General features: G+C 41.6%; 1 protein-coding gene across 7 annotated transcripts in view; it reads left to right on the top strand.

The window, feature by feature from the left end:
- Window positions 1-26763, top strand: part of AUTS2 (activator of transcription and developmental regulator AUTS2) — a 790137-nt gene that overhangs the window by 522794 nt on the left and 240580 nt on the right. For all 7 annotated transcript variants that reach the window (XM_055796871.1, XM_055796873.1, XM_055796874.1 and 4 more), the window contains one exon: window positions 25820-25849. In XM_055796871.1, the coding sequence (XP_055652846.1) occupies window positions 25820-25849 (30 nt within the window). The remainder of the gene's footprint in view (window positions 1-25819; window positions 25850-26763) is intronic.

The following is a 26763-nucleotide window of genomic DNA, read 5'->3' as shown; positions in this document are numbered from 1 at the left end:
GGAAATATGACTTACAGTTCGGCAATTCTAATCCTATCCATTTGTGGGGAGGGGATTGCCTGCACATGTGCACACGCACACACATACATGCATTGTTGCATTATTTGGGGGGCTGGGGTTAATTTAAAAACACTGTTTGTTAGGCTTAATTGAGATTTCTTGGAGGCCTGTTTTTGCACATATAAAGGATCATTACCAGGAAATCATAGTTTACAGTGTTTATCTAGCGAGTTATGAAAATACCAGATAATAAGACTAATGACTCAACACAGCATTTTCCAAATTGTGAAGTAATCTTTGGATTTTCCGAGATTATTATTATATTAGTTGCACTTTTTAGTCTGTGAGAAAAGAAATAAATAAAAGGCCTGTATTTTTCCATTAACATTCAGAGAACATCTGTTGCGTATTGTAAATAGCATACTTAGAAAGCAAACTGATAATAACTACTCAGACTATTTTCCTGTTCTGGCTATAGTGTTCAGTGCCATGCAATATGTTATATACTACACGGTCTATTTGGCCCAGAATAAAATGGAATTCTTCTGATAGTACCAGTCAATTACATGTAAAACAATCCAGATACTTCGCAAAAACTCTTAACTCAGGAAACATACACTTTGTATTGTGTTAATGAAGAACAATAGTGATAGACCAGAATATAGAGGTATGAACTGACACAGTTCTGCATTTGGAAGAGGATGCGACTGAGATTGTTACGGCTGAAGCAGTTAAAACTGGGAGTGATGAAAGAATTTAAAAATTGCTTTTTCTCTGAATCTCTCGCAAAACGCATAGCAACCCTAGAATAAACTACTTCTGAACATTAATCAGACTAACAAGAAAATAACCCCATAGAGTTCTTTGATATTCCACCCCTAAAATGCTGCACTTTGTCATCCTGAAGTTTCTAACTCAGTTTTATAAGAAGGAGGGTGTAGGTTAGACTTTTTTTGCTTCCTGGGAGACTAAATTCCATAATTAACTTGGAAGTCCTTTGAAGCTGATCTTTTGCTAACATTACCTTCTTTAACTGTGAAAATACACATGCTCTTCCTGCAGTAATACAAGTAGCGTGGTGAATACAGAACAACTTCACAATTTTCGCAATTATGTCAATCTAAAATTGTCATAATTATTACAAGAATAAGGCCCATGCTATTGGAAGTTTTCAGCCAGGTAGAGGTTGTACTTAATGTACATTGAAGCAAGCTGTTTCCTAGGAGCCAAGAATCGATAGCTCTTTGACTGATCAGTAGGTGCATGCTATAAGTAGAAGCCTGTTCTCATAATAGCCTCCTCCCCACTGAAGTCAACTAAAAGACAGACAGAATTGGGTCTATAAACACATATGGGTACAGCCAATCTCTTTCCTTCCTAATGAAGAGGAGGAAGAGTACTTATGAAATGTTTACTTTTTCTTTTCTAATTCTAGAACAAATTCACCGGAGTTTCTGGGTGTGTCCCTGATCTTTTGCGTATTTAGTTTGCTTTACTTCTGCCTCATCCTTCTGTACTTAATTATTTCTCTTTTCCCATCTTTGCCATTTGTCATTACAAATGCCCTGTCAGGGCTTGCTGGTATGTAAAGGCCTGAACCTTACTTTATTTCACCTTGATGTATCCTTAGTAAAGAAAAGCAGAAGGGAGAAGACTGGCAGTTGGCTAGAAAAGCTTTGTCTTCTAAAGCAGCAGTATTGTGAATGCCATCTGTTATACTTACCCATAATATTATCTGAGTCAGAACCAAAGTAGTTAAAATGCCTTAGCACGCACATCTCTGAGTTGCTGGGACACGATTAAGTGCATGGACGAAATACATATTTCCAGAAGTCAGATTTCATAATTTTCAGAGGTCAGGTGACAGTGTTTCTAAATAATATACTGCAGGTCTTCCTAGAAGTGCCACTCCTCCTAACCTCAGTAGTTCCAGATTCAGAGTACATTTAGTTAGTTGGATTTTCCCTGTGGCTTAATGAACCGTGGCTGAATTCCCAGCTTATCTAAATTTTTTTATACCGTAGTCCATGTCACCCACACCTACCTCGGCAGGACAGAATAAAACATAAACTAATTAGTGTGAGCATTTGGATCTCTCTTCCCTCTTTCATACAGTGATTTCAGAGGAAGTAGAGGACAGAAGATCAGATTCTGGAAATGACTGTTTTTCTGGGTACTTCCACAGTCATCTTCAAACTAGAGCTGAGAAGAGCCCTAGCTCTGTGTAAAGAGATGAGTCCTCTGAATCCCTATCTACACAGTGCTTGCTGCAGTCTCCCATTGCAAGATCATTTGTTAAGTAATTCGGATTTGATGTCTGACACCAATAAATGTGAACGGTCCCTGCAGTTCTTTCTGTTTGTATTTAGTTTTGTTACAGTCAGAGAAACTACAGGACAGCAGTAATGTTGGGCTTGTCCCCTTGCTTGTTTGTCAAGATGAGTTTCTATCACCATGTAAATGCTAAGGAGCCATGGGTTTGGTATGTTTGCAAGCCCTGTAGCAGTTTGCAAGGTTTTTTGAAATGTGCATCCCTAAAAATTTTCTTTTGAAGTTGTAGAGTTATCTAGTCATTTTAAAGCTACCCATTAGTGCGTTGCTATTCTTCCTTATGATGTAGATCTCTCTTGGAGGATGTTGTGGGATTTCACGATTCAGCAAATCACAGGTTGAAAACTGCTGTGGTACAGTATGTGATGAAGTAAAGAACAATTGGAAAAAAGTTCCTTGGATGGGCTAACACGAGCTCATACATGCAGACATACTTCAGTGGAATTAACTGCTTGGGAGCTTGGAGTTTGGGGAGAAGCATTTGTGGACTTCAGATGTGTTTCTGAAAACTGAAGTTGTCTCTGTGTGTGTTGCCAAGTAAATTCAGCGGGGTAATATAGGTGCACATTTGTCAAAAGAGCAAATGTGAAAATATAATGTAGTTGCCTAATGAGATCTCAATTTGGCCCCTGGATTAAGAGATAATATTTCGTAGACCATAGAGTTAATGAATCTATTTCTTTTATCTGCTGTCATCAGAAGGTGGGACCAACTTTATAATGGTGCTCTGGGAAGTTAATGTACTGCGCTGGGCTGCTGATAGAGTAAATCTCTGTGTGCTTTGTTAAGGCTCGAGATCCTTGCCTTTTGCCCATTTACCTAAAACTCTTGTGATGAGTGTGTAGGGTTAATGCCTAGTTATAAAGAAAAGCGTATTTTTTTTCCAGCAATTGGAAATTATAAACCTGTTCAGCCAACACGAATACATTTTACTTAAAAAAATATGCGGGAAGTGGCATTGTATGCCATAAAAATATACATCATATGCCAAGACAAGCAATTGATGTTCTCCTATAAAATACAGTAAACACCTCCTCCCTGCCCTTCCTTTGGCTGTCGATCAGATTTCAGAATCATGAAATTTTACAGTATTACTGGTTAGAAGGGCTCCCCACTGGGAGCAGATGCCATCTCTGTCTTCATAGACTCAGAGAAAGTCCTGACATGTTTCATGGCGTTCATACGTGGAAGTCTGTGAAATGGAAAGGAAAACAGCTTTTTCTGTCAACCTGTCACTGATATAAGCTCTTGCATTTCATCAGAATGACTAAACTTTAAAGCTGTTTCTTCAGTGCTGAGTATATTTGAGAACTCCCAAGTGTTATCAGATTTATAGAGTCCCAGCATATGATAGAAGACCAAAGCATTTTGTGGCATGATATTAAAAATTCATTCAGATACTCGATAAAGCGTGGATGACAAAAGTCTGAAATGGAATAAGGTAGAGTGAATTTCTCCATGGTTTATTGACCTTGATTCCTCTACACAAAATAAATAGACAGAATGGCCTAAAATCTCTTCTTTATGAAGGCAAAATCCTGGCAGTCAAAGACCGGCTCATAAAAATGCTCTCTATGGCACATACCTTGGCAATGTTAGAAGTTGGAGGCAATGGAAATTTATTGCTGGTGCCGCAATGGATGTGTCTGTATTTCAGAGAAGGAGAAAGCAGGGGCTGCTTTTATGAGGTTACTGATGTTATTCTGTGGAGAACAGAGAAAGAAAACACACTTACTTTCGTCATTTTGTGTTCTTTCCCTGAAGGTGTAATAAGATAAAACACTTCCCTTTGCATACCCATTTTTTATTTGTTTGAAAGAGAAAAAGCAAGCCGTTCAGAACGAGGAGTCTGACATCTTTCCCTGCTGAAAAGGGCTGGGGCTCCACACTGCTCGGAGAGGCTTTCCTGCTTTGCTGCAGTCGGAGAGCAGAATGCCTCATTGGTTTCAGATATTAAACTTTTGTGCTGAAAGCCCAGTTGGAGCTGGTGTGACAAATGGATTTTACCTGCTGCCGAAAAACACAACCCCCACCTCTCTACACCTCCCATCTTGCCTAACCTAGCCCTCAAGAGCACTGAAACAGAAAGCTGCCCTTAGGCACCATCTGTTTCTGCCAGCTTCTACTTTGGGCCCTGCCTTTACATCTGTTAAGTAGAGGCAGCTTACTTGATGAGTTGTTTTGAAGAAGTATCTGGTCTCCCCACCATGTTCATTAACTATTGCAGATCTGTTAAAGAGAGGCTCTGTGATGCAATTTAGCTGTAGTTAACTAAATTCATTGAAGTCACAGGCATAGATTGTTTTTGCATCCCGCAGGGATGTAGAGCAACGCTGTTTTCTCTTCCCTTTGAAAATAAAAATCTTTTCTATTTGCCTTGTGAAACACCATTTAAGCAGTGATGAAATCTAAAGGGGATTTAAAGTGACTAGTTGGCGACTGATAATTTGTTACTCCTCCTTGTAAAACACAACCAAGCTGCATACATAGCACATGCTAAAACAAATGTATTAATCATGTATCCCTCCCAAAAAAGAAAAGCAGCTGTTTTGTTCCTAGCACCTCCTTAAGTACCCCAAAGCTACCAATTTGTTAAGCTGGCATTCTTCTCATGGACAAACCCAGCTTTCTGGAGCCACTTTAATTTTTTCATGGCCAGTGATCAAGAACTACAAGAAACAAAACAAAAATCCACTTAAAATACTTCAGAAAAATGGATTCAGTATGTTTGTGTTTGGATTTGTTTGAATTAGAATCAGAGTTTAATAGGCATTCAGAGGAAAGCAGGCGTCATACAGTTTATACAGAAGACAGTATAACACAAATAGAATATAAAGATGAAGTTGAGGGGAAGAGGGGAACAGAATCATGTTTTACAGATGAAGGATACGGGGGGGTGGGGGTGGGGTGGGGGTGTACCCAAAGTTGCTGCAGAAGAGCATGTGGCAGTCAGGAATTAAACCCATGCTTTTAGTAATCTTAGGGCCTTCAGCCCTAAGTGTGGAACCATCATTTCTGTGCTGGTCGGACAGACAGTTTACCAAGCTCTCCATGTGTACAGAGTCACTTTAGAAGTAAAATCTGGTCATAACACAAATGGAATTTTCTTTTATTGTATATGTTACATTTCCATCTAAAATGATGCCCTGAAGCTATAATTATGCATTATGATATACGCTATACAGAGAGGTCCCTGTTGGTTTTAAAGATGAGGGTAATTTATATATTAGTTAGAAACTGGCACCTCTGAATCAGAGTCATATGTAGTAAAATAAATATGAGTAGTTCCATGAGCAAAAGACTTACCAAAGCCTGGTTTCCCATAGAGAGTTAACTGAAACCTCTGATTGATGCTTTTCCCTTGGAGTTCTTATAACATTTGTCTTCTGTGTGCATTTTCTGGTATGAAGTGAGGTGTGATCACACGCTGCAGCCTTTCTTTCAGGCTTATTGGGTCTCTATACCAACTGGCCGCCTTTTTCAGAAAACTACAGGAGCTTAATTATCTTTGAAATCTCTTGTCAAATGTGGGTGAAATTGGCCAATGAGTTCAAAAATTTTGAGAAGGTTGAACAGAGAAGGGAACTTCATGGACTGATTGCACAAGCTTTGTTTATCAGGAAGGCATGCTGCAAGGAAGTCTTTGTGAGGGTTTTTGTGTATAGTATAATAATGCCAACAGACAGAGATTAGATATCGTGAAACTCGACTTGACATGTTGACTCAAAAGATGACACTTACACTGTTTATTCAAATTGCCTAAGCAGAGCAAATAAAAAGCTCAGTTCTGCTTCCTTTACTTGCACAAGTAGTTTCATTGTGTTGGTATAATTGGTCATCTGGTGTTCATGATTTTATTCCCCTCTTATAGAGGTAGCCGTAGAGTGAGAAAAAGTAACAAGTAGTATCTGAGTTAGAATGATTTGTAACATATATATACTGAGATATGGAAAAGGACACTGTCCTACACTGCTGTGGCTTTCTAAGCATAGAGCTCTGGTGACATCAGGAATATTCTGCAATTTTCTTGTCTAAACATGCCACTTGGAAAACACATGACATGCATAAGAATTAGCAATTCGCACAATCTAAAGAGAATTATCTGTTTGTCTCTAGGCGATTCACAAAAATATGCCCATAGCAATTTGAGGCATTATAAATCCATCCAGGTTGGTTCTGACCATGTTGCAGAAGTAATTTCGACTGGCACATCAGATGAAAGAACAGATTTGAAAACAGTAGCGTGCATGGCCCTGAAGGTTTTATCTTGGCTAATATTCCAGGCACCTTATGGCACTACTTTGGGTTTCTGTGAAGACTCCAAATAAAGTGTCTGTAGCCTGATGAAAGATTTAACACATTTTTTTCCTGAACAAGCTTTATAAATGTTACACTAAAGATAAAGAATGTACTTGCTGATGGGAAGCAGCTTATTTTTCAGTGTGCTTCTCAGTAAAAGCACCCTACACACGTGGTGCTTCAGTATTTCCAGTGTGTGGCTGGTGCAGCAGGGACGGTTCTGTAACAGTAACGCTGGAGGTGCAAATTTGGGGTTCGTTTCCACTTTTTAGTAATGCCCGTGGATAATTCCTTAATTTACCTTTAGCAAGCTATCTTTGTGGTTCCAGATAGAAGCAGCCAGAACAAATACGTCCACAGAAAGGACTGCATGAAGGGTAGAAATAAGTAGATGATGTTTAGCAACATAACTTGTGTCGTGTGTGAACTGAATGATGAGACGGAGAGCAAAAGCTGTCACAAGAGTTAGCTTCAGATGGCCTCAGAGAAAGGATTGTTTGCTCTTCATGTGAAAAATAAGGTGTTTTCTCAGTGTTTCTTCTGCTTTCCTTACTTGTATTTTGTGTCATTTTCCACTTGCTTCTACTAAATACCAAGGAGAGATTTTTGGTTGGGCGTCTCGAGGAGAAGCATGTTCAAGACTGCTTTTTCTCTGTGGATAGCAGGCTCCTTAGGCTTTCTCCAGCCAAGGGACAGATACCATGTCCTCTACAGATACCGCGTCCTCTGGATGGTGGTGCTGAAAACTTAAGGGCTGCTGTGTGCCACAGCCTAAAGGACAGCTCCCTTCTCAGTCCCCAGGTATTTTAGGAACACATCCTCCTTCCAAGGCAACACTGTAGGGCAGGAGAATGGAGACTGACAAACACCTGTAGGCAAAGACGGGCTCTTTATTTCTTTTTTATCTCCTCCTGGTCGTGTGCTTGGCTGACCTTTTGTCTGAACAGACCTGCTCAGCTTCTGTGGCCTTTCAGGGCTCATGTGCCTCGGGAGGCTGTCTAATTTTCCAGCTGAATAGGGTCCTAAACACTCTAGGGCACTCACTAGCATTTCTTTGCGATTTATTTCTGTGGGTTAAAAATAATAATGAAGGGCCACGTGTTCTGCTGGAGTAGGCACTGAACAAATACAGAACAAGGGGTTCAGGATAGGACCAGTACATTTTGCTGGAAGTTCTGCTTCAGTTGGTATATTGCAATCCTTGTCAAGGATTAAAAGTATCATTTGCCCCTTTATTTAAATACTTCCATTGGAGAGAGCTTACAAGAAGAATATAGATATTAATTTCATTTAAATGGAGAAATAAAGCTTGACAAAGTTGGTTTATGTCTGGCCCTGAAAAAGCTAGTTTTGTACACCTTGTACCCTTCCCTTTGCCTCTCTCAGCACATCGTAGAGCAGTGGCCATGCACAATCACAGTTGTTCTCCTTGGTAAACACCAAATACTCAGCAATGAGAAGAATTTTATTTTCACAAATGTAATGGAGACAGAAGGGATAGCTCTGGGGGGCAGAGGGGAATATGTATTGCATTCTTTCAGATCTTAAATATAACCAAAGTATTCCTTAGATTTTGTGACTGAAAGCTAAAGTACAACTGTTTCTTATTCTAGTGATTTTAATCAGATGTTCTGTCATTGCCCAAATTACAGGTTCCCCCCTGGCCCTGGTCTTTGTACTACAAATAATGAAGACCACTACCACTGTAAGAGAGAGGACTAAGCCCTATTTGGAAGACCTTAAGGATCTGTCAGGAAAAGCTAGGATTGTCCTGTGGCTTTTTCTGTGTTTTCATGGCAACTGGCTGCTACCTGCATTTGGAGAAATGGCTGGTTGTCACGTTGCTGTGCCTTGTGCGGCATCAGGCCTGAAGCTTGAGCGGCTGGTGTTGTTACCCCTGTTTGCAGTTGCTCTGCGTGGCCACGCAGCGCACACATCGTGCATGCCCTCAGTGAGAAGGGGCATCATGCCACGCACACATCTGCTTGGTCTGATAGAGGCTGTCCTGTTTTTACCGGAATGATCTGGCTAATTTCCAGTGGCTAAGGGCTCCCTGTCAGCACAATTCTCCAGATGTCCTGAGGTTTCATTGTGACCCACAGGCATCAGATCCTGTCGTCTTTTTGATAGAGTTTGGGGGAAAAAGTTTGATTTTATGAATGAAATAGGACACTAGTATTTCTGAGTTGGGTAGAGTGCAAAATAAATAGTGTAGCAGTGATGCTAAATAACTGAGCATGCACAAAACCTTAGTCACAGCAGCTGAATCACTACCTGTATCATCACAGACCTCCTGGAGACAGAACTTCCATAGTGCGGTTATTGGTGGTTGGGACCACTGGAGCCATCACGCAAATACAAATATACTTATTCCTTATTTAAAAGGCAGAAATTAAATGTGCTGAATGAAAACTGTGTCTCATTTATGTGCAATAATCATATTTCTTGTATAATGTTCATATTAAAAATGCCAAGAAAGGATGAGATAATTTAAATTTAAAGCTCTCAAGTTAAACAAGATCAAAAATATTCCAGTAAGCCAATTTAAGTAAACTAATTGACCCTGTTTGTCTTAATGTATATCGGCCAGATTTTAATTTCTGTTTTTTCCCAGCCTAATAACTTGGATATTTTTTTTATCCTAGAACACACATAGAGCTTTGGTTTTTGGGTTTTTTTTTCAGATTCAATCTGTGCAATACAGCTGTATGACAGGACACCATAGCCTCTCTATGGTATTTGCAAACCCTTACCGTTATTGCTAGGGCTATAAAATGATCAGTTTTAAGTTCCATTATATGATAGTCATGAAAACATTACATTCTATGGCAATGTAATTGTGTAAGAAAGAAAGAAACCACCAAAGTCTGCCTCCTCTCAGGTGCTGTAAAAATAGCTTTCATTCTGAACAAACGTGTTGGCTACTCAAGCCTTTATAACTTTATCACGCCTTTGTATGGCCGTGTCTGAGGTGTAATAAAGGAACAACTAAAAATCCACTTGCACGTGCTAATAGGGGGAGTATTACAGGGATTTCAGGAGAGGTCAGAAGCTGATACATGGATTACGTGTGCTTGAGTCTCCACTGCTGCAGGTCCCTCCCGCCACGTATGCGGGAGCACAGAAATACCAAACCAGAAATGTTGGCAATGTTCCACTCAGTGGCCACATTTTCCTCTCACCTGCACCAGCAAGGGAAGAAGCGAGGCTGAAGCTAGCAGCTTCAGTACTTCCCTCCTGTTTGAATCCTTGAGCTGTTCCGGCTGCCAAAAGTGTTTAGTCTAGTGAGATATTTTAGAACTTTCAACTCCAGGGTGACAATAGGCATTGCCGACTGCTGAGCGCTTTGGGAATCTGCCACTTGCTGAGGTGTCTTACCATGAATCAAGCTGTTCAGAAATTTGGCTTTACAAAGCGCTGAACCCTTGGGATTCTGGCCCTGCCGCTCCTGAAAATTCAACCTTAGGAGCCCAGTTCTGCCGCTGCCTGTAAGCAACGGGAATAGTTTTATGTATTAATAATATTAAGATTCAGTTTAGGGGCAGTATTTGCATGCTGTAAAAGAGAGATTTGAGGGAGAATTTTTCAGATTTCTAAATATCTACAGTGTTGGGTTGGGTTGTTTATTTTGGGAGGAGGTTTGCAGGTGGTAGGTGCTGCTGGTGTTGTTTAGCCTGCCTGGTCTGACCTTTGAGAGAATCTGGCTCCTTTTGCTTTTGGTTCAAGTTGCTTGCTCTGGAAGTTTTCCTGTATTGATTAAAAAAAAAAAAAAAATTAAAAAAGTTATTTCAAATGTGGCTGGCGAAAGGGCTTGAAAATTCATCCTTTTGACACTCATCCAATGTGCTGATTTTAGGATCTGCATGTGAGCATTTAGTCAGAGGAACAAAGGGGATCTTCATGCTTTTTTCTGTTCCTCTCCAATGTGATTTACAAGCCTGGCTGGCCTGAGAGCAATCAGTGACTCGGTTTTCTTTGACCTGCTAAACGGGAAGGGACTTCTGTTCAGACCAAACCAGGACTTGCACTGAACCTTCCTTTGGTGAGGTGGGGGCTGTGCAAGTTCCAGTTATTTTGGGTTGCTGTTGGGTGCAGTGTTAGAGCTGACAAGGAAGGCGTTTTGACAACCAGCTTCGTTCCCAACCCTACGAGCTGCAAAATAGCTCCGGCTTCCTCCACCCACGCATGCAAAATTGTTTTTGAGCCCACAAGGTAAACTAAAGATATAGTTAAAAGTACCGAGTGGCTGGAATACCCAGGGATGTGAGAATGAGCAGAGCTCACACAGTGATGATTTGAAACAAGCCTTGTGGCTTTTTAATAATGTGCCAAAGCAGTCTCAGTGGTGGGCCAGCAGGCACCATATTCTATCTTCTGTGAAAGAACTGGGCCCAGCAGGCCCCGGCTAATGCAGACAGCCCCTTCACTCTGCTGGAGGAGACAGACTCCGAGATGGCAATCAAGGCTTGATTTGCCAACACATTTCCAATGATTAAAATGTAATTAGCACAACTGAGTGCCTCCTCCCCAGCTAATTTTAATACATGCTGTGACAGGCAGGCAGCCGGCTGTGCCTCGGCCCAGCAGCAGATGGAAGCAGAGGCAGCGGGAGAGGAAAACCATTTTGCGATGCGACTGTTCGCATCACAAAACCATCAGGGCGCTCGGCTCTTAGAAGGCCCTTGATGGCAGCACATCAAATTGGCGCTGTCATATCTGACCGTGGCAATGGCAGCCATCCTTCATGCTGTCCCAGAAGCACAGCAAGGCAATTTGCAGGTTTAACCCTTTGAGGTCTTAGGGGCAGACGAGGCTTCGGGAAGATGCCTGCACACGGGGTGTTTGAGTGTGATGTCCCTGGTAGTTCAGGGAGCATTGTTTACACTCTGTCATTTGGCTACATTTGCTCATTTTTCCAAGTATGAGTTAGTTGCCCAGAAGCATCACAATAACTGGTTATTTCTTCCCATTAAAAGCAGGAGTGCAAAGAATAAAAGAATCTACAGCTCAGAAATACCCTTGTATGTCCCTTCAAAGCCAGTTTTGAGAAGGAGGAGAGATGTCTCTTGCTGTCAGCACATGGCAGACATGAGCGACTTACTGAAGCCAGCCCTCCCAGGAGGGGAAGCAGTGAGTCCTCCTCTTCAAGAGTGAGGTGGTTTCCCTTCACTTCATGGTCATTTGTTCTAGTTGAAGTGGGTCGTTGTCTTTGGTGTCGGTAAACGTGTAGAGTCCTGTACAGTTTGAGTCCTTCCAGCTGTGAATTACCTACCGGTTGTGTGGGGACAAGCATATATTCCCATTGGGTAGTGTTAGTTGAGCGTCGCTGGAGCATGGATTTAGTTTCAATAGACAAAAAGATAGGAGTTGTCTTCTGTTTCTTTATTGCAGTGCCATTGTAAAATTCTGCCTTGTGCTACTGTTACTGTGTTACTGTGCCTTGTACTATGCCTGCTGCTTTCCGGCACTTCTTTTTATGAGAAAAGGTCAGAGCTTAGGGGAGACAAGGTTTGTGGTAAGGTGTGGTGGCAGAACAGGAGCTCAGAGATGGCTATTTCCCGAGTGTGACGTCCAGCGCGGCACCGTCCTCGCCTGCCTTCGTTTTCTCACTGGTGAAACAGCAATAAACCCACCTCGTTCAGCAGCAGTGCTGAAGAGCCTAAATTAAACAAGGTTTGCACATATTGACAAGAAGTGATGGAAGGTGCTGTAAGTGTGGTGGGTGGGAAGAAAGAAAACGTGCTCTTGAGCTCTCTTCAGTTGGGTATGGAGGGGAGGAGAGTCCTTGGTAAATCTGAAGCCTGTATCAAAGTGTTCCTCCATTCAGAGAGTATCTGCTAACATCTCTCCTTTGCATGTTAATAATTATGTTTAGGAGCTCTGAGGGAAAATGTAAGGCCAGCTTCTGTAATGCTTTGTGAGAAACTACTGTCTCCCTCCCTCTCGCTTTCTCTGAAGGACCCCATTGGTGTACTTCTTAGATTTTGTATTAAATTTCCTGTAGATCTCTCCTGCATCTTTTTATGATAGCTGCCACACAGGAAAGCTCTGCTGCAGGAAAGCTCTGCTGAATTTTCCTCAAAGATTAAATTGGTTGTTCAGATTCTTCTCATAGTCTTTTTATTTTCCCTCTCCCAACAGTCCTTCACATCCATACCAGTGGCTTTGCATCATTCTCTTTCTTTTCGTGTATTTGTAAATCACAGTGTCCTCTTGTAGCAGACTTTTTTTATTGATTATACAAAAAAAGCTAGTCAAGCAAGGCTGAAGTGGGTCTTAAAGAAGTGCTATTCCTGCAGCATGATAAAAATGAGTCCTGTGAACAAGACTAAAACTCAACATGCGCAACAACATCAACACCAAAGCCGTTGTACAAGCTGGCAGACCCACTGTTCCTGGGAGATGAGAAACCCTTCTGGCTCAGGAGTAAGTTCAGTGCTCATCCACAGCCCTTCGGAATTGTCCCAGCACAGGAGGGGGTGTTCACACTGAATGGAGTTGGCCTGAGTTGCTGGATAATAGGGAGTCCAAAGCACTAACGAGCTAGCCATGGAAGTAAGAGTGGAAAGAAGTGGATGTTTAGGGATTTATAAATTCACATAATTTGGGGCAATGAGGGTATGATCTGCTGTGACCTCCTGTATAGCACAGGCCATATGATCTCCACTAATTAATTGCACTGCCTTGAGTACAATAACTCTGACTGAAAAAGGGCACAAAATTTAGGCAAGGTTTTAATTTTTCATTACATTTTTTTAGTTAGGGAAAATCTGCCCTGTTTTTAAGTTGAAAAATAAGAAATTATTCCCCATTTTTAAAATATGTACCAGTCTAAATTTATGTGCTTTTTAGCCATTGCATCTTGTTATTCACTTGCGTTTTAGATTGAAGATAAAGCCTGCAGAGGTTTTTGTGGAGAGAGCATGTTTGAAATCTCATAGCCTTCCTCTTTACTAAAATTTCAAAAGAGATGAGAATCAAAATTCCAATCGTTTGGCATCTACCATCTATAAAATATAGGGAGCCTCTACCTTTCTAAAAAGTCCCTTGTGAAATTCCAGGGTTCTGTATTCATAGAGAGCATCTCTGGAGAAAGAGATGAATTTCCATGCTCTACCTAATCTGTCTCAGAACTGTACAGCACAGGCTGAGCAGTTTAAAAATCCTTTATGGATGCTGCACAAGATGCAGGTGGTTTGCTGGGATCATGCAGACAGAAATCTAGTATGTTTTTTTTCCTGTGGGATAGCAGTGATTGCAAAGATCAGACATGAAGCTTCTGCTCCTTCCAGGCCTTCCCTGGCTCCCCACATTCCCAAGCAGACTTGTTCTGCAAGATGCATCCCCTTCTATTTCGGTATGGCCCTTCTTTCTTGACAAAAGGTTCAACGGGAAATCCTGTGTTTTACATTCAGGATGTCTCCTGGCCCTTCCGTGGGGTTCCCCTTTGGAAGACACAATTCCTGGCAGTGTGAAATCTCAGTGCCGTTGCAGCTGGAAAAGGAGCATACGGGCAGTCTTAGCAACACTCCATGCCGTGTCAGCTACTGTCCTGCTTAAACACAGTTGTTGCTGGCAAAAGTCTTGCATTATCGTAGAGAAGGATAATTTTTCTGAACACTGTGCTAGCAGCCAGCTATTAAAAGCAATACCTTGCCTTGGCTGTGCCAGGTAGTTTGTCAACTGCTGATAACAGCCATGGAGCCTGTCATACTACTTATGATACAGGAGGTTTTATCACCTTACGCTGGTGGTAGGTTAATGCAGCAGTGAAAAAACCCCCAACCATTTTCCTTAGATCCTTGCCAGGAGTGTATTGGTGGTAAACTGAGGGCCTGGTTTTCCACGGTGAATAATTTATACATGAGAATGGCTCCTAAGACAGAGGTTTGGGTCTTACCTGAAGCTCCTGTAACCACGTGGTCGAGCACTGTGCCATGCACGGGTTTTGCACGGTGCAGCGCTACGGAAAGCGGTATCAGAGTAACAGCTTTTATCCCAAACAGAGGAGGCACAGCTGGGTCTGGGGCTGATTTCCAGAGGTCCTCAGGAAGAGAGAGCTGGAGCAGCCCAGCCTGGAGCCTAACCCATACCTGAGGGGGGTGGTCGGACACGCTGAGGTAGCACTTCTGCCACTGCTTGTCCATGAAGAGGAAGCCCCAGCGGTGGATGCTCCATTGGATAGCGTCCCCCTGACTACCAATATTCTGACTTTTTCCCAGCTATTTCATGAATAACAAATGGTTGAGTCCAGCTGATAAATCAGGGATATACAGTTACGCTTACCTCTAAACAGAGAAATGAAACTCCTGTTTTAAATTCAATTATTATAATTGCAGTATTCTGAAAAAAAAAATAATGCGTTCATTTCCTAATAAGAGATTACAGATTCCAAATTATAGCATCACTTATGTCAAAACAGGAAATTTGAGGTAGGCAGGCCAAAGTGTGCCATTGTCTTTGAAATTTATATTTACTTGCTGTAGATTTAGAATAATCCTTCTCTTCCCTCAGGTCTAGCACAGAAAATTTATAAATTGTACAAAAATGATAAAGGCAGCAATAAATAATAATATGTAACAACGGTGCGAGTGATGAATTATAAAATAGAGAGTAGGAAAAGGAATGAAACCACAGCATAGAAGCCCGTTTACAGGGCTGAGTACACAGTCTGAGTTATTTTTCTGGCATTATGACAATGAGGAACATTTATGGGAGTTTGCAAACAGCTTACTACACAAATCATTTTGTTTCAGGTTATATTTATAGGGCTTAGTTAAGAGTTTTTTAGTATCCATTAAAATCCAGCATTCAGAGGTTTATAGCTCAGCTGTTAAGGTCTTATCCCTAAGGATCAATTGTTTTGGTTTGTTTGGGGAATTATTATTATTATTTATACAATTCAGTTTAAATTGCTTAGTCTAATGTAAAGATACAGAGCTCAAAAGCTAAAAGAGTTTTTGTTGTTTGTGAAAGAAGAGATGGCTTTTTATTCTTCATTTTTTGTTTCAAATATTATTTCTGCAACTATATTATCATGCAAATCAACTGACTCTCTCTTCATGTGTGTGTCAGTAGCCATTTTGTGCTCAGAGTTGCTGCAGCCTGTAAAAGAGAACAACCCCTGTGCAACGTTATCGATAATGTATTGCTGCTTCTTTATGTGCATTACTGTAATTTAAAATAAAAATAATTTTCAGTTGAAATGATGTAATTTGCTCTAGGTTATGCCATTTGGTAGGTGGAAGATGAGTTCTGTACTGAAACTAGGCATGATGTGTCTAGGCCCTGATCCAAGTCTTAATGCTTTCTTCTTCTTCGTTTCTTCTATCTACTAGGACCAAAATTCTTTAAGGCAAACGCCCTGTTACCCTGCAGGCTCTATAGACACATACAGTGAAAAGTAACCAGATCCCAAGGACCATACCATTTAATAGCCTGAATAGATGGAAAATAGAGGGTTTATAGAAGAGACTGGGTGGCTCGCCCAGGCGATACTGATTGCCAGTGACAGAGGTGGATCTGCCGAGTCCTAGCCCAAAGCTCTCTCTCCTCCATCATGTTGCTTTTCAAGCTACCATGAAGTATTTTTGGTGAGAGGTGAGTGAGATCCAAAGAGTATTACTGGGTCACTATTATTTAGGTAGATGTGGAGGGCTGAGAACCCGACACGTATGGAAAAGGGCAAGTAAGATACCTGATAGCTGCATTTCATAAACAAACATAGACACATTTGATACAGATAAACTGTGTATCTTCAGAAAGAATATTTTAAATTCTTAAAATGCACCTATCTGTGGAATTAATACAGTGGCTGTTCTTATTTAAATCCTTTTCCATTGTATCAAGCTTCCTTTGCGGCAGTATTTCCTAGCTATTTCTTGTTTAATTCTAAATATTCATGACATTAATTCTGTTTAAGTGCTATGCTGTTATCTGAGACAAATTGTCAACATTTTTATGACAAACTACTGTATCCATTGCGTACAGTGCAGTCCCCAAGGAACCTGTTTGCTGTGGCTGACTATCAATCTCTGATTGAAAACCTGATTGACACCAATAAAAGCTTAGTAGTTCTCATTTCCCCATTTAAAATGACCCAAACAGCTCAATAGCCATCCGAGATCTATAGAGTGTCTTTAGCCTGTACATAATTCATCATCTCAATTATTGTGCTTTTTTAACTTCTAATTTTGGAACATCGGAACTTTTCTGTCGGGTCAATAGAACATTTGGTTACTCTCTTTTTGCCCTTTCCTCTCGCGTTGCAATCACACAGGACCCCAGGTTCCTTCTGGGCCCTGGAGAAGCATCTTTTCATCCTCTTTGCTTCCCGCTGCAACCTTTTTTGTGGATTATTCTTTTTACTTTTGACTTGGCTGTATGAACCGTAAGCTCTGGACCTTCCAAGATCTGTAATACTCATTTACAGGCAGAAGAAAGCACGTTGTTGCCTCCAACCTATTGATTCTGTTTTCAAAGTTAACTCAACCCTCACTTAGTTTTTTGTCCTGTAATTTCTATTTCTGGCAGTGATGAATAAAGGAAGAAACTCTCAGACCCCAGACTGTGAATGTAAAGCTGACAGTAAAAAAAAAACACAACATTTAAGAGGAGTTCTCTGTGAGATACTGAGGTCAAAATTTGGCCATCTGGCAGTTAGGAACAGGCATGTGTGAAGGCACGCCAGGCACCTGCTGAAGGCAGAGCTGCAATAGCAAAGTCTTCAAAGGTTTGCTTGCTGCTTCTCAGCCATTGCATGGTTTTCATTTGTAGCTTCTCTTATCGAGCACAATTTCTAAATGAGGATGGTTGCTTCACTTTAAGGATGTACAAATGACTTGCCCTCACCTGTCAAGCATGATCCTTGTATTTTACCAGGCCCATTATGAACGCAATCTTTCTGTCGAAAATTTGCATACCTCCTTTCTTGAAAAGTAATGACAGCAATTTCTTTCCCTCCGCTCACTTTCTGAGTGTCTCATTTAACAGCACCTGTGAAACCGACAGGCGCAGAGATGAGAAGTGAAAGAGAGCAGTTGATTAAATCATCATCAAGTCGGGCCTCAGAAAGTCAATTCTGCTTCCCGTCTGCAATGATATCCTTTTATCTTAAAGTAATGAGCTATGGCACTTTTGCATCCGGTAATGCGATAAGTTCTATTAGCATGTTCCATTTGCTTCACAAGCAAGGGCAAGTCATTTCAGCAAGCTCATATCACTGCAATCAAAGCAATTGGCTTCACAGGCAGAGAAGAAAGAGGAAAGGCTCAGGGTGATTTTTATGGATCACAACACAGTGGAAAAAATAGATTCTTGTATTATTTTAACCCGTAACATGCTTTGCTTCTTGTCCGTCAGGATATTTTGATTTCATTAGCCTGTAAGTATGTGGAAGACTCAAATTCCAAACTGAACTCTTGAGCTAAGACCAGGAGTTCTGAAAAATAGGAGTCTTTTCTTATACAGATACACTAGCTAATGCAGTATTAGTCATTGACTTCATTAAACGCTGCTTAGTTTGAGTCTTTGCTGTTGACTTAGTCCACAAGTATAAATGTAAATTTTTATATTTTTACTGCTATTTATTGTTTGGAGCCTGACGAAGTACTTATCAGTTGAAAAAACAGTAAAAATGACATTACACACTGCGAATTGTCATTATCAGTTGAGAGGACACATACATACTGCAGATTGTCTACAGCCAGAAAGGCAGGTAGGGAGGCAGCAGATGTACATTTGGAGTCCCAGAGACAAAGGCGTGTAGTCATTTTTTCACACAGAGCGTTGAGGAACTGAGGCAGGGAGTTCATCCTTCTGTCACGAAAGGGAACGGCTTCCTAAAATTAAGATTCAGTTGTGTTTGTGGCCAACAGCTGCTTGGTGCCCAGTTAGTCTAGTGGAATTGAGATGCCTGGCTTACAGCAGGCACTTTCTGAAGATGCTGAGCTGAGTAACTCGTGGCATCGTTAGCTTTCTAATGGTACATCTGGAAAGGCCATTTAGTCTACCACTGCCATTGGTGGGAGCATCGTCCCGTTCTTTGGGGATGGCTGGATTGGGCCTTAAGCACTTGTGGGATCATTGAGCAATGATACCATAAGGAAGCCATTGGGAGTGATAACCGGGGGAGAGAAGTTGCACTTTCCCAAGAACTGCAATAACTTACTCTCAGCTCAGTTTCCAGGGAGCAAAGAAAAATGTGGTTCTTACAGGGCTGGCTTCTCTACACCCTTCTCCGAGGGTGTGCCTGGAGGTGCCTGCGGATGTCGGTGGCATGTTTCCCTTGGGTGAGACGGAGCCCCGGGCAGATAACCAGGACAGAGGGCTGCAGCTCTGTCCCTGGCAGCCCTCAGGCAGGCTTTGTGCTTCTGCAGGCGCTGTTGCCTCCCCAGCCGTGCCCAGGGAGCCTCCCAGCCTCTCCCGTTCACACAGAGCTGCTAGCCTTCCCCTTCGAGTGCTAGCCCTGGCGATACAGGGACTGACACAACAGAACCAAACCTCAAAATCAGACCCACATTTAGCTGTCTTTCTGGAGTGAAATCCCCCTTTGCTTTACAAATAAGCCTGTGGTCTACCAGCAGTATGTATACCATCCACCAGTCGCCAAGGATTTATACACATCCTATGTAAATATAAGGAGGATCATCTTCAGCATGGATAGTAATGCAATCTGGTGTTTTCATTTTAATAGTCGAAATACAACTCTTTCTTATCAAACCAATGTTTTGTTGGTGGTAGAACTGAAAGGAGCCACTAATTGTGTCATTTTGCTATATAAAACAATCATAAAAGTCCTGGTAGTGAGGTATTAAAAAGAGTTATAGCTGAAAGTGGTTCTAAGTTCTGAATATTTTTCCTGTAAGGGGCCAAGATAACTTTAAATGTCCAAGACTGATACATTTCATCTGAAGTGAAGTAGTTTGGATAAAATGGAATTCAGATTAAAGGTCAACATTGCAATCTTTTCTCCAGACTAAGGTAATTTGTGTAAAATGGGACTTTTCTATGAATAATCCGTAATTTTAGCTTTTGAGAAAGCAGACCTTAAACTTCTCAGACCATCTCTGTTTCAGAGTCATTCCTTACAGTGAATCACTGTGGAGAATGGTGAAGAATTGCTAAGCAGACTGTGATGTTAACCAATTTGCGAGATGCTATATATAAGATTCCTTGGCAAGGAGCTCCATGCTGAATGCTACTTGCAGGCAAAGTCAGAGATGGTAAAGAAAAAAAGTTAAATTCTTGCTCTTAGTTTCTTTGTGACTCTGCCTGTCTCCATTTCATCAATTAGAAAATTGCCCATTTATTCCCTGTCTGTGTCTCCTTTCATCTAGGAGATGTTTTTTTCTCCCTTTTTTCTTGGAAGCAAAGGTCTAATTGTATAGCTAAAATATCATCTTTGCCCTTTCCAGCGCTGTCAGTTTGTCATTGGATAGATGGACAAGAATATTGTAAATGTCAGTGTGAACATGGCTGAGGTCTGGGTTTTCCCTCATTTTCTTCAGATTTCTTTTCAGCAGACAGATGAGTAGAATCACTTTGTTCAGTGCTGGCGTTTCAGCAGCACTGACTCCTTTGGTGGCAATGATAAATGGATCCAAGATATGAAATAGCTGTTCCAGCAAAGTCCATTGAGCAGAGTAGAGAACAATGCCCTCCTCAATGTCATTGTACATGATATATTCAATGATTGCCACTTTCTGCACAAGAATGTGTTCAATCAGCAAGGTACATAGAAATCCATAGTGTTGCTTCAGCCTGAATGAGCTGGTGAGGTGGCACAGACCTTTACTCAGCTTGATTTGGACCAGACTCTCTCAAGCTATTAAAATGGGCTCAAATTATAGCTGTAACCACATAGGGTGTCTGATTGTGGAATGTGGCGTTGGGATCAGTCTCATTCTGCAGGTGCTGTGGGAGATGTGCTGTGCATTTTAACTTGCTCCTTGCCTCCAGCTGGGGCAGGGCATTTGGCAGGTACAAGTAACCTGTAGCCCCGTCTTCAGTTTTCCTTTTCTTCTACAGAACAGCAGCAATTAAACCTCAGATGGCAATTGGAAAGTCCTTTTCCCAGTTCCCATGGCGGTTATGTGTGTGCACACCCCATATCGCAGGGAACGCATCTTACGCTTTCGCAACTTGGACTGATAACAGTCATTTAGAAGGTTTAAGCTGAGGCTTTCTTTTGTTGGTAAGATGACCTTACGAGTTTGTGTGTTCCCTCCTCGCCTGGGGTTGATTTGAGGAATGACTGAATTCTGACTGCAGCACACACATGAAAATGTGCGTTTGTGCATTAGGGATTTTGATAAGCGCTTTTTGAGCATGAAGTTGCAGAAACTGCAAAGGGAGGCTTGAGCACTTGGCACGTGTGTGCCAGGTGATTTGGTGGCTGGTAGCCCACACACTTTAGATATTAAAGGTCTTAGAAAGGTTCAGTGATAACTATGGCCACTTTGAGCAAGCCATTGTCAGTCTGCTCTTGTTATTGCCCTTGATTATGTAGAAATTAGGAGCAACCTTAACGTTTCCATAGGTCCTCTAAGAATTGTATCTGTAGAGCTGGTGTTCAGTGAGCTTTATATGTCCCTTGCTTTGCATTTAGTTTGTAGTACTCTAGGTCCTCTGGGAAAACTGTTAAGAGTCCCTTCTGCCCAGTACAAGACTTTCTCAATTGTTAAATAGCCATTTTGAGAATTCTTCTGCTGAGGGGCCCATCGGGCTGTGGTTTGAAAAGGTCTGACAGCATTCTGTGCCATGCTCATTTGAAAACTTGGCCGTACGTGGGAGCTGTGGGTGCTCAGCAGTTTTGCTAATCTGCCTTTCATTTCAGTGCCTAAATGAGAGCTAAGGGCTGCTTGGTTGGGCGGGTTTCTGATAATGTGGACCAGCGTTCGGAATTTTCGCTCTGAGCTCGTCTCAAGCCTGGCCCTGGGTGACTGTAATCAGTCACGACTGGTGTGCAGTGTGGAGATAGTTAAGTGACTTCAGCCTGAGAATCAGGGAAAGAAGCCTCTGTTCAGGTGTAAAATGTGTCTGCAGCCTCCTTGTCCTGATTTGTCACATTATCACTCACAGCTTCCAGTGAAGTTATCCAAAAATCAGGTCATGCTACCCCTGAATGGTATTTTGGATTCCCAGTTATTTGTAGTCTATTCCGATGCAGCGTGTGCACAGAGCCATCGTTTCCTGAAACGAGACATGGGAGAAGACTGAAAAATTACCTTTTTGTCATAGGCGCTAAATACTGAAACTCAGCCCAAAGCAGAAGGCCAGTATAAAGCATTTGCATCACTTCAGTTCCAGAACAGTCTGATGCTCTGAGAACCACAGAGCACTTAAATTGTTTTGCTTTTCTCTGTGGCCCTGGGAGGTAGAAAAATGCTGGAGGAATTGAGCAAGCAGTGCAGACTTGTCTTCAAATTGACCAGTAATTCTGAATAATCAACTTCACGGTTGTCAGCTTTGGTTTCCAGGACCTGTTCTCCAGAAGTGGTTAGCAGTAAGCCTGTAAAAGATGGAAACACCTTGTGCTTCAGCACCTCTGGGAAGAAAATGCATCCAAAAACGTAAATGAGCACATCAGAGCAAGGGCCACTGGGGAATGTGTGTGCAAATGCAATGCCCAGAGTGCCTGAACAGCAAAGTAGTCTCAGCCATTGGAAGAGCACACAGTTGCTTCCATTCAGTTTCCAGCCTGAGTAAAAAAACCTCTCATTTCTTCTGCAAGGCTTTTTGGGGTTACCCCTGCACAAAAATTGTCTGGTTCTTTCCGTGAACCAGAGCAAATCCACATATTTAATCCCGAGGGAAAACTGAGCTTAACATGGATGTGCAAAACATGCACATGCAGTGTGTATGCCCGCACACAAAGATACACGTATATACATACTGCACGTAAATATAACCCCAATGCAGTGCATAAAGCCCTTTTTCTCCTGTCTCGCCTTCTTTTCTTTCATATAGCTTGTCCATAAAATTCGACTATTGGAACAGGACGGCGCTGCTGGACGGTGGGTCTCCTTCCCCTCATGCCCCTCCAACAAAACCTCTTTATGAGTGAAATAGATGCCTTGTGTGCGCAGGACTCCTGGCATTTTACAAAGTGTATCTGGAGCCAGGCTAGGCAAACGTTAGGAGCTGTTTGCTGAGTGCATTTATTGCCTTTGCATAATTTATGAACTGGAGGGGTTTGACCATCATTCGTCTCTGCCAGAGGCTGGCACTGAGGGCTCTGGAGGATGGAGCTGTAAATTGGATGGTGCGCTCCTGCTGAGCTCACAGCAAAGTCCTCGGGTCAGTATGGGAATTTAATACCAGGAATGGAACTGTTTTCTCAGAGTGCCATGTGGGCCCCCGTGCAGCAGAGGCTTTTTTGGCAGCCACAGTGACTGGCCAAATCGCGAAGCTGTCAGTCACTGGGCATGTTGTGAAGGGAGCCTGAGCATTTTTAATCGGCTTGGCATCCGTGCTGCTTCCATAATGGACACCAGTAGGTCTCAGTCCTTCGCCATATGCTTAACTCTGGAGACAAGGTGCTTCTGGGTATAGCAGTAATTATTTGATGTGGAATTAAGCGGACCTTGAAATTAGAACTGGACTGTCGGAAAGCAGGAGGCTTAACACTTTGATGGAAATAACTTCCCACCGACATCGCTCTGTGCACTTTCTCTGCGCATGCACTCGGATGTGGGTAACTGTTTTGCTGGCAAATTCAGATGTTACTGCTGGCAAGTACTCTGCTCCCCAGGTACTTGCAATGCAGAAAACACAAACCCCTGAGCTCCAAGCTTATGAGTTGGGAAAAACTTAATCCACAGTGGAGGAGAGATTCCTTGAACCAGACAAAAAATGGTGGGGGAAGGAGAGGCTGCAGATCTGGGTCACAGGACACATGTGCATGTGCCCCAGTAGGGAGAGCGGATGGCACGGTAAAACCCTCTGAACCCTGCTGCTAAAAGGGAATCATTGCGCTTTTTACCCCCTTTCTTTCGCCTTTTGGATCCAGGTATTACAGGACTTGTATTGGGGTTTGTCTGGAGGGTAGACAAAGGACACAAACAAACGGAGCAATTGGTTCTGAGCTCCCTGTTTTGAAACGTATAAGATGTGTCATACATTATAGTACACCCTAACATATAGAGCACACAGCGCAGGGACCCCAGAACCACTGGGGCCTCCTGGCTGTAACCAAGCAGTGGAAGAAAGTGCTGTAGCCCAAAAGCTGAATTTTTCCAACTGTATAATAGATAGAGTAAATGGGAGATCTTTCTGACGTGCTGTGGTCTTCATGGATGAAAATGCGTGTGAGTGCGTGCTTTTTTGTAAACGTAGGGCTTTGCTTCACAAACGTACTTAACTATGCTCACCCTCATACCAAAATCTCATATATGTAGTCATGCTGGAGTCAAAATGCATAGTTTTCACAGGGAAGGGTATGAATGCTTTACATAAATACCATACTGTTGTAGAAACGTGCGGTTTTCCTTTTGTCAATTAAGTACATGTTGTTCATGAACTTGATCGTTGTGTGAGGGTTTCAAACTTCAAGCTAAACCTGTCTCATATCTCTACGTTCCCTCTCATTTTTTTGTTACCGGAGTATTTAGGTGCAACTAGTGCTATATAAATCATTTCAGTTATTAAATGAATTTCACTTCCATTTCTATTTAGAATTATCTGAAAGCAGATTGTAATTTTGTCTAATCTTTGCGTCATTTTAAATTATTTGAGCATACCTAGAAATAGTTCTTAGCTTTAATTTGTTAGTATGTAGCTCGTTGGTGTGGGGCAGGCACCTTTTCACCCCGTGTACCAATGAAGACGAGGAAAAAGCCAGTGAAACAGAAAAGTTGTAATTAAAGAACACACAGAAGATGATTTGTAGAGATCAAATACATACATTTGTGGGTGTATTTGGCTGTCCGTTCACATCCCACTGTATAGTTGACCTTTGGAATTCATAAAGTATAACTAATTTCAAAACAATTTGGTTGTCTTATGAAAATACTCAAAGATGCATTAAACAGGATACAAATGCATAAAGGGCTTAACTGTCTGCTCTAACAACATAACACGATGCCAGTCATTGATTTAGGGAAGCCTGGTTCTCCTGCTCGGTGATCTAATGCTTTCCTTCGAAACATATTGAACGATAGAGACAATTCAGATCTCTAGGAAAAAAAACCAAAACCAAACCAACCACAAAGAGTTGTTTTCCTCGTCCTTCTGCTGTAGAGGTAGCCAAGTATGACCATTCCATAGTTACCCAGAATTAAGTGGGATGAATTAAATCTGTGTCAAGTGGCATGAATCAAAGCTGGGTGCACGTGAGTTGCATGGCCCTTACAGTCCTGCTTCCAGCAAGACTTTTTGAATTCTTGCAAATTTAACTGTGTTTTTGTTTTCTCATGCTTATCTGTACTCAGACTTGGTTCATCTAGTCCTGCTGTATTTCTGCATTAGTAAAAGTTATTAAAAACTCGAGCAATGGCACTTAATAAACATCAAGACCTTCTAATGTTACCGTTCAACGTGGCAGGGTATTGTAAGTGTTTACTGTGATACCTGGGCTACTCTTGAATTACAGAGAACGTCAATGAGTCAGTTAATTTGGCATGTTCCTGATTCCACTGTGGTCTCTGGATTCTTTAGTTCAGCAGCAGTGAACAAAGACATAAGGTGCAGCCTCCAAGTAGCTCTTGGTAGGAGAATGGTCACCTTGCAACTGCTTTGCTTCTGGGACAGGCCAGCCTAAGCCGTTTCCCTGCCCTCCTGTTGGGGGAGTCTTTGCAGCCGAGATATTGGCAGGCAGCATGAGAAATACTGTCCATCAAAAGAAAACAGAACAACCCTCCAATACTCTTTTTCTTCTTCCCTGATCCAGTTTTGGAATCTAAAAAATACACCATCAGCTCCTGTGCACGTGAATTAAACTAGCAGAGGGCGTTGCAAATGGGTCTTGTTGATGTCAGTGCAGTTTTTTTCATAATTTAAACATACAAATGTATCATCTTCAACAGGAGTGTGGGGGAAAATTCCCTCCCGTACAGTAATCGAACGTTTTCCTAAAGGTACCAGATTTGATGCCAGAGGGTTTAGAGTGTTCCAGCCATCTTGTTCACAGAAATCTTTTTGCTGTAGCAAGTTTCTCATACCTGTTCTTTTTTCTCTTTTTGTGTTTTAGTGTGACAGCGACAGTGATCAAGAAGAGAAGGTAAGAAAGGAGATCAGTATGGGACCAAAAATAATTAGTTGGATATTTTGGATTCACTTGTTTCTCTTATTCTGTTATTTATTCAAAGTTTCTTTTTGGATCGATCTAAAGCATCTCTATACAAAGAAAAGACTTTGTTTCCTTTAATTTGGTTTTGGAATAGACTTCCAAGGGGAAGAGTACTCTTAATTATTTTGGAGGCTACACAATTAATCTTCAAGCATATCAGTGCCATGGGTTTTGTGGGTTGTTTATGAACACCAGTCTTACTGCCAACCCTTTCTATGGCTACATTTTCCCTTGGGAAGTTCTAACAGCAACCAGACATGTTTGTAACCCTCACATTTGCACTTTGTAAGTTATTTTGCCACTGTTATTGCCTGTTTTGCTTCTCCATAGGCAAGGGTATTCAAACTCAAATTGAAGTATTATGATTGAGAGAGAGATATATATTTTTTTTCTTTTAGAAACAGAATTTGGAAACTGTACATTAAGTCAAGTGACACAACTTGCTGATAATTATCTCAATAAATTTGGCTTTCTAAGTGGAAAAAGGGAAGAATGTTGTGCTGAAAAAGTGTCAGGCACTGATCTCTAACGCTGTTTAGAAGACTAGTATTCACACTGATGCACATTTTTATGTCTTATTTTATGTTGTGAACAGACTAACATCCACCTTACTACTTTGGCAAAAATGAAACAATCATTGCAGAAAAAGTGGTCTAATTTCTTTATTTCCAGGTTGGATTTTGTGATTTTCATTTGTATGTTCAGCCTTAAGGGACGTTTTGATAACGTAATCACTTTTGCCTCCTCTTTCACTGGATAAATTGTGGGATGGAAGATGGGGGAGGGTAAAGTACTCTCAGAAAATATTGTTCCTGTAATAACATGGAATTGTTTAGAGTTCCATG

The sequence above is a fragment of the Falco peregrinus genome, chromosome 2 (genome assembly GCF_023634155.1).
Source record: "Falco peregrinus isolate bFalPer1 chromosome 2, bFalPer1.pri, whole genome shotgun sequence".
NCBI classification, from domain to species: Eukaryota; Metazoa; Chordata; class Aves; order Falconiformes; family Falconidae; genus Falco; species Falco peregrinus.
This window is presented reverse-complemented; position numbering and strand designations above follow the sequence as displayed.